Source organism: Lepisma saccharinum, chromosome 1, assembly GCF_977018435.1.
Source record: "Lepisma saccharinum chromosome 1, izLepSacc3.1, whole genome shotgun sequence".
Lineage (NCBI taxonomy): Eukaryota > Metazoa > Arthropoda > Insecta > Zygentoma > Lepismatidae > Lepisma > Lepisma saccharinum.
The window spans coordinates 31,155,493-31,170,103 of NC_139229.1; the positions used below are offsets into that span (position 1 = coordinate 31,155,493).

The 14,611-nt window shown below is 39.6% G+C and overlaps 1 protein-coding gene across 1 annotated transcript; it reads left to right on the forward strand.

Moving 5' to 3' along the window:
* The first annotated feature begins 5,016 nt into the window (after positions 1-5,016).
* LOC146002927 (uncharacterized) lies at positions 5,017-10,227 on the forward strand. The gene has a single exon (XM_083141106.1). The coding sequence runs from the start codon at positions 5,017-5,019 to the stop codon at positions 10,225-10,227; it is 5,211 nt and encodes a 1,736-aa protein (XP_082997232.1).
* Positions 10,228-14,611: the final 4,384 nt, after the last annotated feature.

Below are 14,611 nucleotides of genomic sequence, written 5' to 3' on the forward strand. Positions count from 1 at the left end.
TACCATAACCCATCTTGAGGGTACAATAGCAGCAGTGCAAAGTGATTTGACAAATGTACAAGAATCCCGCCTGCCCGGGATTGTAGACACACTTGTCAGTGTCCAGGAACAGATCACAAAGCTTGAAAACCTCAACACTGAATCTGAGCTATCTCATTTTCATCACTTGATTGATGATATCCAAACAAAGCTTGAAATTTTACAACAATCAACACCCACTCAGGCAGATATAACCCTGCTCCAAAATGCTATGCAAAGTGTGGCTGATGATTCTGAATTAAGTAATGTGAAATTGGCACTTGAATCTTTGCAAAATACTGTGTCAAATCTCCCTACATCACAGGAACTTAAAAATATTAAGAGAGCTGTGAATCGCATATTGAAATCAGAAGATATCAAGAATATCCAGACAGAGATCAAACAACTTACTCAGACAGTGGCCACTCTACCAACTAATCAACATATTAATGAACTGCATGCCCTGTTTGAGGATATCAGAAGACAGGTCCATGATCTTACTGCTCAAAATTCAAAATTGGCAGTTATTGAAAATTTGCAACAAATTGTAGCTAATATCAAGCAACAGCTAGGGACCATGGAATCCAATCAAGCAAATGCTCTGTCTGTTTTTGCCACCCAGCTACAAGAAATTGTGCAACAATACAAGAAACTTGTTGTGGACATAAAAATCAAGCCAGGCCATGATGATGTTGTTAGGACCATCAATGAACATCTTGAATCTGTAACAAGCAGATTGCTTACAGCAGAACAAGAAATAACAGGCATAATCGAGAATCCAAAACATACAGTAATTCTTGAATTGTACAGCATCCCCAACAAAGAATATGATTCACCATTTACACCAGGTGGCAAGATATATATATGCTGTCCCCTGCACAATTTTATTACCAGTTTTTTGTTGGGGGCACACTGAGACCAATCAAGATCAAATATTGGCTTCAACCACAGGCACACCACTACCCCACCTTATCAATAACAAATGCTGATAACAAAGCAAAAATCACCAGTGTAGAGTTAGAGGATTTTACAGACCCCAATACATTAGAAACAGCCTATGCTGAAGATGATGGCTCTCTGGAATTTAAAATACAAATAGGGGACAAATTATATTTAGAAAATCCTGTAGTATCAGCTGCTGAACACTCCATAGTTGCAATATTCTTGTTTTCATATTATGTCTAGAGAAATTATTGTTGATGAATTACACAGACAAGCCAGACATAATTATAAGAGACTGCCAGTAGTCACAAAAGGCATAGATGATTTATGGCAGAGCGACTTGATTGAGATGGCAAGTGGACAGCTGAAAAACTTAGACAAAATCAACAAGGGCTACAAGTATCTACTCACTGTAATAGACACATTTTCAAAATTTGCCTGGGCTGTGCCACTCAAATCCAAGACTGGAAAATGTGTTACAGAAGCCTTCAGGACAATCATCAATCAGAGTGGAAGATCACCGCGCTATTTGCAAACAGATAATGGCAAAGAATTTTATAATTCTGTGTTCCAACAATTTATTAAAAGCCAGTCCATAGAACATTATTCGAGTTACAGTGATCTCAAAGCCTCAATTGTAGAGAGATTCAACAAAACCCTAAAAAATCTTATGTATAAACAATTTACACTTCAAGGTAATTATAAATGGATTAATATTCTTCCAGAACTTCTACATAAATATAACAACTCGGTCCATTCTACAATCAACATGAAACCCTCTGAAGTAACTTCATCTGGTGAGCAAAAATTGATCAGGACTGTTTATTATCCTAGATACCAGCCAACAACAAAAAAAGCCAAATACAAGGTGGGTGATCAAGTAAGAATCAGCAAATATAAGCACTTATTCAAAAGAGGCTTTACAAGAAACTGGAGCACTGAATTATTTACAGTGGTTCAAGTTAAACCTGGGACCCTTAGCACATATATAATAAAAGACCACCGAGGAGAAATTCTCAAAGGCAGATTCTATGAAGAAGAACTCAGCAAAACTAAACAGCCTGACACATATCTCATAGAAAAAATCATCCGCAGAAAAGGCAACAAGTTATTTGTCAAATGGCTAGGACTTCCAGAACACAGCTGGATCGATGCAGACAAAATGATAATATGAGCACCTGGGATGTTATAAAGAGGCTGCCAGAACCTGAACAGCAGATTAAGAGAAATGGCAAGTTGCTGCCTGAAAATATTAGATGTCTTATTGTTGGGCCATCAGCTTGTAGTAAAACTACACTAATGATTGATAATTTTTTATTGGCACCCAACTGGTTAGACTGGAAAAACAGGCACTTGTATGTTTTCTCTAAGAGCTGATGAAACTATATGATGGATTGGATATTGCCACTTTTGAATCAGATGTTAAGCCACTTCATGAATGTCTCGATAATTCTGTTGTTGTGTTTGATGACATTATACTGGATAATCAAAACAAGGTTAGAAATTTTTTTACACAGGGCCGGCACAAAAACATTGATTGTTTCTACCTGGCACAGACTTTTTCAAAAATACCCAAGCAGCTGATCCGAGACAACAGCAATTTTATATGTGTGTTTCATCAAGATCATACCAACCTCAAACACATACATGATGAATATGTAGGTGGGGACTTGAGCTACAATGATTTTTCCAAGTTTTGCAGTAGGTGCTGGAACCAGGACAGTTATGGGTTTGTCACAATTGATATGACAAGAAAACCCAATAGTGGCAAATACAGAAATAAAATCAACAATTTTCTAGACATTGAAACATATATAAATAACCATGAAAAGGCCAATCATTGATGATCTTAAATTAAGAGATTATCTTGTAAAAAGATTTAAGGGATGGAAATCACAGAACCGAGGAATTTATGAACAACACAAACAAACAGAACAGCCTATTATTGATGCTATTAGTGAATTAGGTAAAAATATCAAAACTGATACAGAGCAAAATCAAAATTTGATCACAGAGCTTGTACCTGTAGCTGCAAGGAACATATTAGATTATCCAATCACCCCACTTTCCAGTATTCATACACCTAGTCCTGTTGCTCCTCGAAGAATTGAAGCTACTCTGGATCCTATTGAATTGGGTCTTCTTGCTCAAAAATATTTAAGCACACCTAAAGACAACAAAGATGAGGTCTTTGGCTTATATGCCGACACAGAGCGTGATGGTAGCATCATACATAGAATTGGCAATTTCAGAGTAACATTTATGGGAGATGATATAATTGTATATTCAGAATCTCATCTTGGAGAAAGAGGTGCTTTTGTTAAGTATCTTGGCACACCTGGATTGTGGGAACTGATGACTAGGAAAAGGCCTGGCAGCTATACAGATCAAGACTATGAGCACTACAAAGAAATATTAATAAAATCAGATGCTCTATACCAGAACAATGATCCCACACAAAAAAGAGTCAAGTCTAGCAGTGGAGCAAAATACAACAATTTAATCAAGCCCATATGGTTACAGATCAAGACTGGCAGTGGGATCAAACAATACAACACCCTGCCTAAAGAATTTGTCTGGGTTGATGATGTCAGGAAACTTGTAGATAGGTTATTGGTGATAGCTGGGGAGGAAAATGCTGGCAACAACAATTTTTACAATGAAAAGGTTGGAATTATGGACATGATAAACACAAAATTGTCTAATTTTATAGTGAATGACACTAAGGGGATTGGATATCTTATAAAAATTATTAATACTCTACCACCTAAATTTTGGAATATTTCTGAGGGTCGGGGGTTGGTTAATGACATTATAAACAAGCTGCCATTTGAACTACACATTCCAGGCTATCAGTATTGTGGTCCAGGCACAAAATTGGACCATAGATTAAACAGAGGTGATCCTGGTGTTAATCCCCTAGATGCTGCTTGTAGAGACCATGACATAGCATACAACACACATTCTGATCTTGACAAGAGACATGTTGCAGACAAGAAATTAGAAGAGGCTGCATTTGGTAGATTTGTAAGCAAAGATGATTCTTTAAGTGAAAAAATAGCAGCATTGGGGACCACCATAGCTATGAACACCAAACAAAAACTGGGGTGGGGGTTGTGAATATGTATATAATAAACCTACAATGAAGGCCAAGGGTGTTATGTATCAAATACCTTATGCAGGTCTTAAATCTCTTAAAACTATTGATAGCCTTTTAACCAAAAAGCAGCGCAAGAAAAAAAGCTCTTGTATTGCCAAGGGCCATGGTATGAAATTGTTGCTTAGTACCCCCCAATTAAAAAAATTACAACAATTGTCTCAAGTCATAATTGATATGTTTGATATTTTTAACAATAGATGTCAGGGGAATTCAGTTTTGTTTTATGTTTAATCTCGAACAAAGAGAGAGAGTGACGCTCAGTCAGTTCGCGAGACAATATGGCCGAGTGTGCGTGGTAGTTTCATTCCGTGCATCGCGTTGCATTGCAGCAAGTTTGTATATACATGTAATCTTTTGTTATAGTCAATATATCCTCGTTATTATCAGTGAGTGTCATTTGCAATCATCCGAGTCGAATCACCTTATGGAATTCAATATGGTCCTCCACTCCAGAGGTATGGGTTTGTGACAGCGACACGCAGTAAGTACTATCATTTTCTTTGGCGTGCATCGTACAAATTAGACAGACCCATCTCGGCCCAACAGCCAAGCACATTTTGGTTCATCAGTGGCCACACACAAAACATTCATTTTGGTCCAGTGACACGGATTCATTCATTTTTGGTCCTTACCGGCACGGATGTTTCAGCTACGTGACATTCTGTTCAAGGTCAAGTGCTAGTGCAGTGCGGAAACAACAGTTTCTTACAGCAGCCATATTGCCAACAATGCAGCTCCATTGTCGTTCGCAGCAAAGGATTGTAAACAGCTGGACGATACGTTTCATGCATCATTTTCTTCACGACAACGGCGCAGGAGGTCGGTAAGTATATTTTACTTTGTCTGGCTCATTTCCTTACGTTTATTTCCTTTAACCTTTCGTGTTCTTCATAAAAATGAGTGAGAGCGAAGTGCAGCAGCGTCTCGTTAGACAACGAGGGACATTAAAAGGAAAAATCACTCGAATGGAAACTTTCGTCAATCAATTCATTGAAACTGAAGGAAACATTCAAGAAGTGCGTACTCGTTTCAATGCATTGTCTCGCATTTGGGTGGACATTGAGCAAGTGCAAGATCAGTTAGAAGCTGAAACTGGTTCATCGCAGGATGACGTCAGAGACGAATTGGAAACGACGTACTACAAGTTAAGTGCCCGGATGCAAGCTTTATTATCGCAGCATGATAAGGTTCAAGCGGAGCATGATGCTGTCAACACATCGCATGTCACAGCAACCCGGCTCAAACTTCCCACAATAGAATTGCCAACGTTTGAGGGTGATTATCGGCACTGGTTGTCCTATGAAGACACTTTCACGTCTTTAATACATAATAACAAAGACATCGCTTCCATTCAGAAGTTTCAGTATCTACGTTCGTCGCTCAAGGGCGAAGCGTACAAGCTCATTCAGAACTTACCCATCACGGAGGCAAACTACGCAGTTGCTTGGAAGTTGTTAGTGAGTAGATATTCAAACAAGAAGCTAATCGCATCATCGTACATTCATGAAATATTGCACATCAAGGCAGTCAGCAAGGAAAGTGCTCAGGAATTGCGTTCCTTTGTGGGATGTGCGACAAGCAACTTGAATGCAGTAAATGCGCTTTACACAGATGTACCTTTGACGGACATGTTACTCACTCAGCATTTTGTGTCTAAGCTAGATTCAGGAACTAGGAAAGCGTGGGAACTACAAAATAGTGAAACAGATTTTGTCAGCATAGATGAATTCTTTTCGTTTTTGGAAAGACGATGTCAAGCGCTGGAAAGCATTCAGCCCGCACCAAGTGATGTAAATAAACAATCAATCAAATCTCAGCATTACAATATAAGATCAAATAAGAGTTTTTCGAAATCTTTCATTAGTACCACTAGTGCGAACTCTTGTTTCTTTTGTAAAGAGCCGCATGCTCTCTTTAGGTGTGCATCATTCATCGCCGCGACTAACAAACAGAAGTATGATTGTGTTAGAAGGAATAAACTCTGCACGAACTGCTTATCTCCAAATCACGTACTGCGTCTATGCAAGGCAGGTTCGTGTAAAAAATGTTCACGCAAGCATAACACATTGTTGCATAATGATGGTATATCAAGAACGTCATTTTCCAGCACAGAATCTACGGAAGAAGGCAAGAATGAAAATTCTCAAGCAACGCAAAACGAGAATCAAGATCAAACTCCACAAGCTTCTTATTGTGCACTCAAAGGGCAACATACATCACGCGTGTTACTTTCCACGGCAGTGTTAAAGGTCAAGAATCATGCAGGTCAATGGATATACTGTAGAGCCTTGCTAGACAGTGGATCCCAGAGCCACTTTGCGTCTGAAGAGTTGGTTCAGCGTCTCAAACTGAAGAAACATCCTCAGCATTTACCGATTCAAGGCATAAACAATGCTGAGTCGCAAGCAAATTTCAAGGTGGATATTCAGTTGCAATCTAGAATAAGCACATGGCGTTCCAACATTGAATGCTCAATATTGCCGCGGCTCACCGGCAACTTACCTTCACATCGAGTCGACCGAGCATCAATCAAAATACCAAGACATGTAACATTGGCAGATCCGACATTTGATGTGCCAGCGAAGATAGATCTTTTAATAGGCACCCAGATCTTCTTCGAAATTCTCAAGCCTGATCGCATAACACGTTCAGCTGATTTGCCGATTCTACAAAACACTGAATTCGGATGGATAGTCGCAGGACGCATTCCACAACAATGCAGTGGCAACAATTCATCGATATCATGCTTCCTTCGAACGGAAGAAAGTCTCCACCTACAGCTTCAGCGATTTTGGGACCTTGAGGAGATATATACCAGGCATAGAACAAAGGAAGAAATGAGCTGTGAGCATCACTATTGTGAAAACACGGTGAGGGACGAAACAGGCAAATTCATCGTTCGACTTCCACTCAAAGAAAGCCGAGAAGCATTGGGCGATTCACTTCAACATGCCACCAAGAGATTTCTCCAATTAGAGAAAAGACTTGAGCATCAACCGGAACTAAGGATTCCTTACACAAAATTCATGAATGAATATGAACAGCTAGGTCACATGGTACCTGTAGGACAATTACCTATGTCTCATGACCACAGGGTAGCCTACTATTTGCCACATCACGCAGTAATCAAACCACAGAGTTCCACCACCAAGGTCCGTGTTGTTTTCGACGGATCGGCCAAAACCACAAGTGGCAAAAGCCTCAATGACATATTGATGGTCGGGCCCACCATACAACAAGATTTATTCTCCATCATGACAAGATTTCGCACACATCCTATAGCATTCACAGGAGATGTAGAGAAAATGTATAGAATGATTAAGGTGCAAAAAGATGACAACCCATTACAGCGAATATTGTGGAGAAGCTCCAACAAGCATCCAATTGAAGTTTTTGAGCTACGAACGCTTACATATGGCACAGCTTCGGCATCATTCCTAGCTACTAGATGCTTACAGCAACTGGCAGACAGCGAAATCAGCAGGCATCCTCGCATTAGTAGTATCATCAAGGAAGACATGTTAGTTGATGACGTAGTGAGCGGAGCACAAGACGTAGCTGAAGCATTGCAGATTCAGGCAGAATTAATTAACATTATGCAGCGTGGAGGATTTACTTTGCGTAAATGGTGTTCGAACAGCACGACAGTGCTAGAGGCAGTTCCACCAGCCATGCGTGAAATGAAGCTTCCAGTCGAATTTCACGATTCAGAAGTGAAGACTTTAGGCTTATCTTGGGATCCTATTGCAGATAAATTACTGATCAACAGCAAAGCTCCTGAAGTAGCGAATAACGTCGAAACATCAAGCACTAAACGACAGGTAGCATCAGTCGTTGCGTCTATATTTGACCCTTTAGGTCTCATCACTCCAATTGTTATTACATACAAATCATTTCTTCAACAATTGTGGACATGCAATGTTCAGTGGGATGAAGAACTTCCACAAGACTTGAATCAGAAATGGCAACAGTTGCGCAGACAACTCCCTGCAATTAAACACATTGAAGTCAATCGTTTTGTTCTAATTAATGGAACAGTTAGAAATATCCAGATACATGGATTTGCAGATGCATCTCAATATGCTTACGGTGCATGTTTGTATGTGCATTCAACTAACCATAAAGGCGAAACAGCAGTAAATCTACTTTGTGCTAAATCACGAGTAGCGCCAGTCAAGAAGGTGACATTACCTCGTCTTGAATTATGTGCATCATTACTCCTAGCAAGATTAGTCCACAAGGTATTACCAATTTTACGTCTAAAGGTAGACGAGATACATCTCTGGTCGGACTCACAAATTGTATTGGCATGGTTAGCAGCACCATCCAACAGATGGAAAACCTTTGTAGCCAACCGGGTAGCAGAGATTCAAGACATTACGCAAATTAGCGATTGGAAACATGTTCCTTCAGCAGATAACCCGGCAGACATAATCTCAAGAGGTATTGAACCCACTTCAATACAACATAACCATTTATGGTGGCATGGGCCACATTGGTTAACAGGTACAGAAGAGCATTGGCCACTTACGCAGCAGCCAAGGAAAGTAGAAATTCCGGAGGGAATAAGCATAACGGCAGTATCAATTTGCCAGAGTTCGCTTGAGCAAACAATCGAACGATTCTCCAAATTATCGAAATTAACTCGAGTGATAGCTTTCTGTCAGCGATTCATACATAACTGCAGAAAGTCCAACAACAAAGTAAAAGGAAGTCTTTCAACAAAGGAAATGCAATCAGCATTGCATACATGCATCAAGACTGTTCAGCTATCAAGCTACAAGTCTGAAATTCAAGATCTTCAACGGCACCAACAAGTTTCAGCCAACAGCACATTGAAGAGCCTGCACCCATTTTTGGACAGCAATAACCTTCTTCGCGTTGGAGGAAGACTCAAGAATAGCAATTTGACGTATGAAACAAAACATCAAATTATTCTACCTTCGAAAGGTCACCTGACACAGCTCATAATAGAAGCGGAACATTTGAGACAGCTTCATGCAGGATCACAGTTATTGTTGTCATCCCTCAGGCAACAATACTGGATTGTACGAGCAAGGCGTACAATCAAGCAAGTAATTCACAATTGCCTCGCTTGTTACAAGTTGAAGGCAACCACGGCCAAGCAACTCATGGGTCAACTTCCTTCACCTAGAGTCACACCGTCAAGGCCATTTCTCAACTCTGGTGTAGACTATTGCGGACCTTTTCTATTTAAATCGCATTCGCCACGCAGCAAAGTTCATCGTAAATCATACGTGGCTTTATTCATTTGTCTAGCCACCAAGGCTATACATTTAGAGCTCGTCTCCGATCTCACCACAGACGCATTTATCGCAGCCTTGCGAAGATTTACATCTCGTAGAGGTAAATGTGCCAATCTGTACAGTGACAATGGCAAGAATTTCGTCGGGGCAAGAAACGAACTTGAAGAGCTACATAGCTTATTTTCCTCACAGGAATTCACACAAAATATTCATGAGTACGCGAGTTCTGAATCCTTCCAGTGGCATTTCATTCCACCTAACTCACCACATTTCGGAGGAATATGGGAGAGTGGAATACGCTGCATGAAGTATCATTTAGTTAGAGTAGTAGGAAAGTCAACGTTGAATTTTGAGGAATTTGCAACTTTGCTCACCCAAATAGAAGCATGCCTAAATTCAAGGCCTTTGACTGTTTTATCCGACGATCCAGAAGATTTAAGTGCTCTCACTCCTGGACATTTTCTCATTGGTTCAGCCCTTACTTCCTTTCCCGAGCCAGACCTCACTGACCTCCCAGGAAATCGACTGTCCAGATGGCAGAGACTCCAAAGCTTTCATCAAAACATTTGGCAGCGATGGTCCAAGGAGTATTTAAACAGTCTTCAGCAACGTTCCAAGTGGACTAGCGTACAAGAAAACTTCAAACCAGGTTTGATAGTTCTTATCAAAGACGACCACTTGCCTCCCCTATCATGGAAATTGGGAAGAGTTACCAGCGTCCAGCCAGGAAGAGACGGCTTAGTGCGAGTGGCCACAGTGCATACAGCTTCAGGGATCTTCAAGAGATCGATTCACAGACTAGCTCCACTCCCTCAGTGCAATAAGGACGGAGATGAGTGAATTTAGTTGGTCAAACGTTGTTTGACCAAGAGGGGGGAATATGTCTCAAGTCATAATTGATATGTTTGATATTTTTAACAATAGATGTCAGGGGAATTCAGTTTTGTTTTATGTTTAATCTCGAACAAAGAGAGAGAGTGACGCTCAGTCAGTTCGCGAGACAATATGGCCGAGTGTGCGTGGTAGTTTCATTCCGTGCATCGCGTTGCATTGCAGCAAGTTTGTATATACATGTAATCTTTTGTTATAGTCAATATATCCTCGTTATTATCAGTGAGTGTCATTTGCAATCATCCGAGTCGAATCACCTTATGGAATTCAATATGGTCCTCCACTCCAGAGGTATGGGTTTGTGACAGCGACACGCAGTAAGTACTATCATTTTCTTTGGCGTGCATCGTACAAATTAGACAGACCCATCTCGGCCCAACAGCCAAGCACATTTTGGTTCATCAGTGGCCACACACAAAACATTCATTTTGGTCCAGTGACACGGATTCATTCAACAATCTAGAAAAAAATCACATGTGGGGGGATTCATATTTACTATCCCGGCCATCTTAGCAGCACTTGGGGCTGTTGGGAGCTTGGCTGGGGGATCAGCTGCCATAGCAAAAACAGTAATAGATGCCAAGAAAAATAGGGCAGAATTAGATGAATTGAAGCGCCATAACCTGGCCATGGAGAAACAAGGTAAAGGTGTTAAGAGAGCCATGAATAAGTTTAAAAAAAACAAGAGCCGCTTACAAACCAAGATATTGAAGCTTTAATCAATCCACTGGGCATCAAACATTTTAGAGGTGTGTACATGTCTGATTCTTTGCCAGAGCAACCACTCAACAAAGAGTGTGGCATTGTTAATTTGGATAAGTACAAAAATCAGGGCACTCACTGGATCTGTTATCTTAAATATTTAAACAATGAGGCATTTGTGTTTGATTCATTTGGAGGTGTTCCACCTGAAAATTTAATAAAATATCTAAATTCAGTTAATCTTTATTACAATAATGCCCGTGTTCAAAACTTCAAAGATGTTAATTGTGGACATTTGTGTTTATCTGTTCTTAGATATATGTCTCAAATAAATAAACCATCAATTGAAAATTTTCAAAAAATCCTGTGGTATCTGAAACATCATGGGGGTATTCCATCTCACCAGCCAAAATTCAATATTGAAACTCAAATTACATGATGATATAGTGTATCCCAAAACAATAGCTCTCAGAGCATTTTATGGCATGTACTTGATCCCTAATATTACACACCACAACAACAAAATTGCAGTAGGGGATCAAAAAATTGTCATCACTCCAGGGCAGTATAATCTGTCCACTCTAAATGCTCAATTACCCAGAGGTATAGTGTTAAGTCAAAATTCTGTCACTCACAGAGTATAGATTGTATCTGCTACAGAGGCAGTGGATCTGGGTACTATAGGAGAGCTGTTAGGATTTGAGAACAACACAAAACTTGAAGCGGTCATCAAACACACTGCTATTAATATACCTAAATTCTTAGCCATAGAGACTCTAAATATTCACTGTAATGTAGCCGAGGGTATGATCACCAAATCAAATGGCATAGGCACTCACAAACAAACTGGCATCATGGCAACATTCAAACCTAATTCTGAATTTATGGAGCCAATCATCTACACTCCATCCCCAACATTATATTTTCCTGTGTGCCATAATAGAATAGATTATATTGAATTGATGGTCACTAATGAAAAAGAAGAATTAGTTGATTTTGCGAAAATATTGAGAGTTATGAGCTACAATCATTCCCCCCAAACAGGAGGACATTTGCAAATTTAAATCAACCCAACACAGAAATTGAGGTTGATCTTGATGTAGGGGATGGCTTTATACACCCCCACAGAGCAGATCTATACATCAAATTTGATGTTGTAAAGCTCGATGGAACAGATTATCCGGCAAATTCAAATATAAGATTGGTAGACAATTTTGTGCCGCATCTATTCTCTGAAATTGAGATCAGAAAGCATGGTGTTGTTATAAACAGAGTGGATTATCCCGGCATTACCTCCACAGCTTTGGCCACACTAAAATTATCCAAAACCGAGGCTTCTTACTACAAAATAGGTGGATTTGAGGCTGGTGATAAAATAATATCTAAAAGCCACACAGTGCTGTTCCCCATGCGCCTGTTGCCAGGATTCTTCTCAGATTACAAAGATATTATGTGGAAGGGTGGTTTAAGAATCACATTTAGAAGAGCTGCCAATGATAATAATGCTTTGATGAGGTACAGTACATTAAACTCTACAGGGGAAGCTCTGCCCAATACCCTACCTGATGAGGGCAAGTGCATTATTCAGACTATGGAGCTAAGAATCCCAGTTGTTGAATATGAAGCCAGTTATGCTCTTAAATACAAAGCAGATATAATAAAAAATCCACAAGTACCTTTACAATTTTATACATATCAATGTGTACAGAAGCCTGCCGTTGGTACTTATTATGAGTTTGATGCTACAAATTCATTCTCCAGTATACAATATGACATGCCAGATTTTGTGGTGGTACTGTTTCAAACTGGAAGAAACAATAATCAGGAAAAAAATTCAAGTAAATTTGATAACTGCAACATCAAGAACATTTATCTTAAAAATGGCAGAAATGAGGTATTTCCTAGAGAAAATTATAATTTAGACATGTCCAAGGATGATTTCCTTAAATTATATGAAGCATTTACAGCATACAAAAGGGTCACTACTGGCAATACTGACATGTATTACACACCAGATGAATTCAAAGCACAGAGACCCATGTTTGTAATCAACACTTCAAAAAGGAAACAAGTTGTGGTTAATGACAGGACAAACATTAAAATTATCTGTGAATTCCACGATACACTCCCCGATGACACCATATGTAGTGTTATTCTCATAGGGGAAAAATCATATGTTTATGATGTAAGAAATGAGAGAGTCACAGAGCAATTCTAGAAGATTTACATTATCTTAATACTAGATATGCAAGTTGAGCCTGGTGCCCAATTGAACTTAAACCAGAAGTAAATATGTGTATATGGGTGTATGTGGGTGGGTGTGTGTGTGTTAATACGTTTGGCCTAGTTTTAGGTGTGGGCAAAAAAAATATCAAGAGGGGCATATTTTTAACAAGTTTATGGACAACAATCTGACAGAAGTGCCTTTTGTAAGTGTGGACAAATCAATCTGAGGGGGCTCATCATTTCACAGGAACTTCCCGAGGGCATTTTTACAAAAATCTTGGATTAGACGGGGTTCCACACTTGAGCAAAAAGCTCATATGGGCATGTTGAGCAAGTTTTAAGTGTAGGCAAATCTGCCTGAGGGGGGGTCATCATTTCTCGCGCTGGTTGTATTGTATTTTACACTACTAGAATTTTATTTCATATTTATTGTTTGTCACTTTCTGCCAGTTGTGGCTAGTCGCGACGATGAGGATGAGCGATGATATAATGAAATTGACTAAGGAAAACTTATGACAGGCTGGGATTCGAACCGGGGCAACTATCGTTGTCACGCATTGTGTTAACCACGCATGTCGGCGGAAGCCTATAGAATAGAGATCGTTGGAGAAGGGAACCTTGTAGTTGAATTTTGAAAGAGCTTTACATCGTCGTGTTCAAGAAATTGAATATTCATGTATTCAAATTTTTGTGACAAACTTTTTAAATATCGGACAGATCTCGAATCACACCATAGGGAAATTTTCTGTTGAGTTATAGAGTTTGCAACACTGTTCCCAAACCGATTAGACTATCGCCAGTCGGCGCCTTGAGGTAATCTCTGTGTCTAGCATTTTATTTCATCACTCTTTGATTTCTTCAGTCTGAAAGCCAACGTACATAAATTAAGCTTCATGTCATCTTCAGCTGATAGGGAGTACAGCATGGCTCTGGGAGTTGCCGAGGTATTCAAACATAAAAGTAGAAATCAGCGCCAAAGGATGATAAGTAAATAATAAAAATAGAGGAAATAGGCTATAAAAATAAAGTAAATAGTATTCAATAAAAAAGGGATATAATGACCTCAGGCATCTGGTGTGGGTCTCGGGTTCGAATCCTGCACACAGGAAACTAAAACGCTCGCCGGCAAAACGTACCCAACCGCACCCTCCTCTGTAGGGCAGTCACTTCAAAAACAACCTGCTTATATCTCGAGCAGATTTTGAGCGCTTTCCGACTCTCATAACCTTGACAACAGATGGCGCTTGAGATCTTAACATTTCATTTCCCACCATAATTCCAATTTCTAGTCAAAATCTTTCACCATTTCTCTTCCTCTATTTGAAACTCTTTACCCCCCAAAATCCAAAGTACATGTTTTTAAGACGTAAGCAAAATACTTTTAACTAGGCACATACTGTATTCC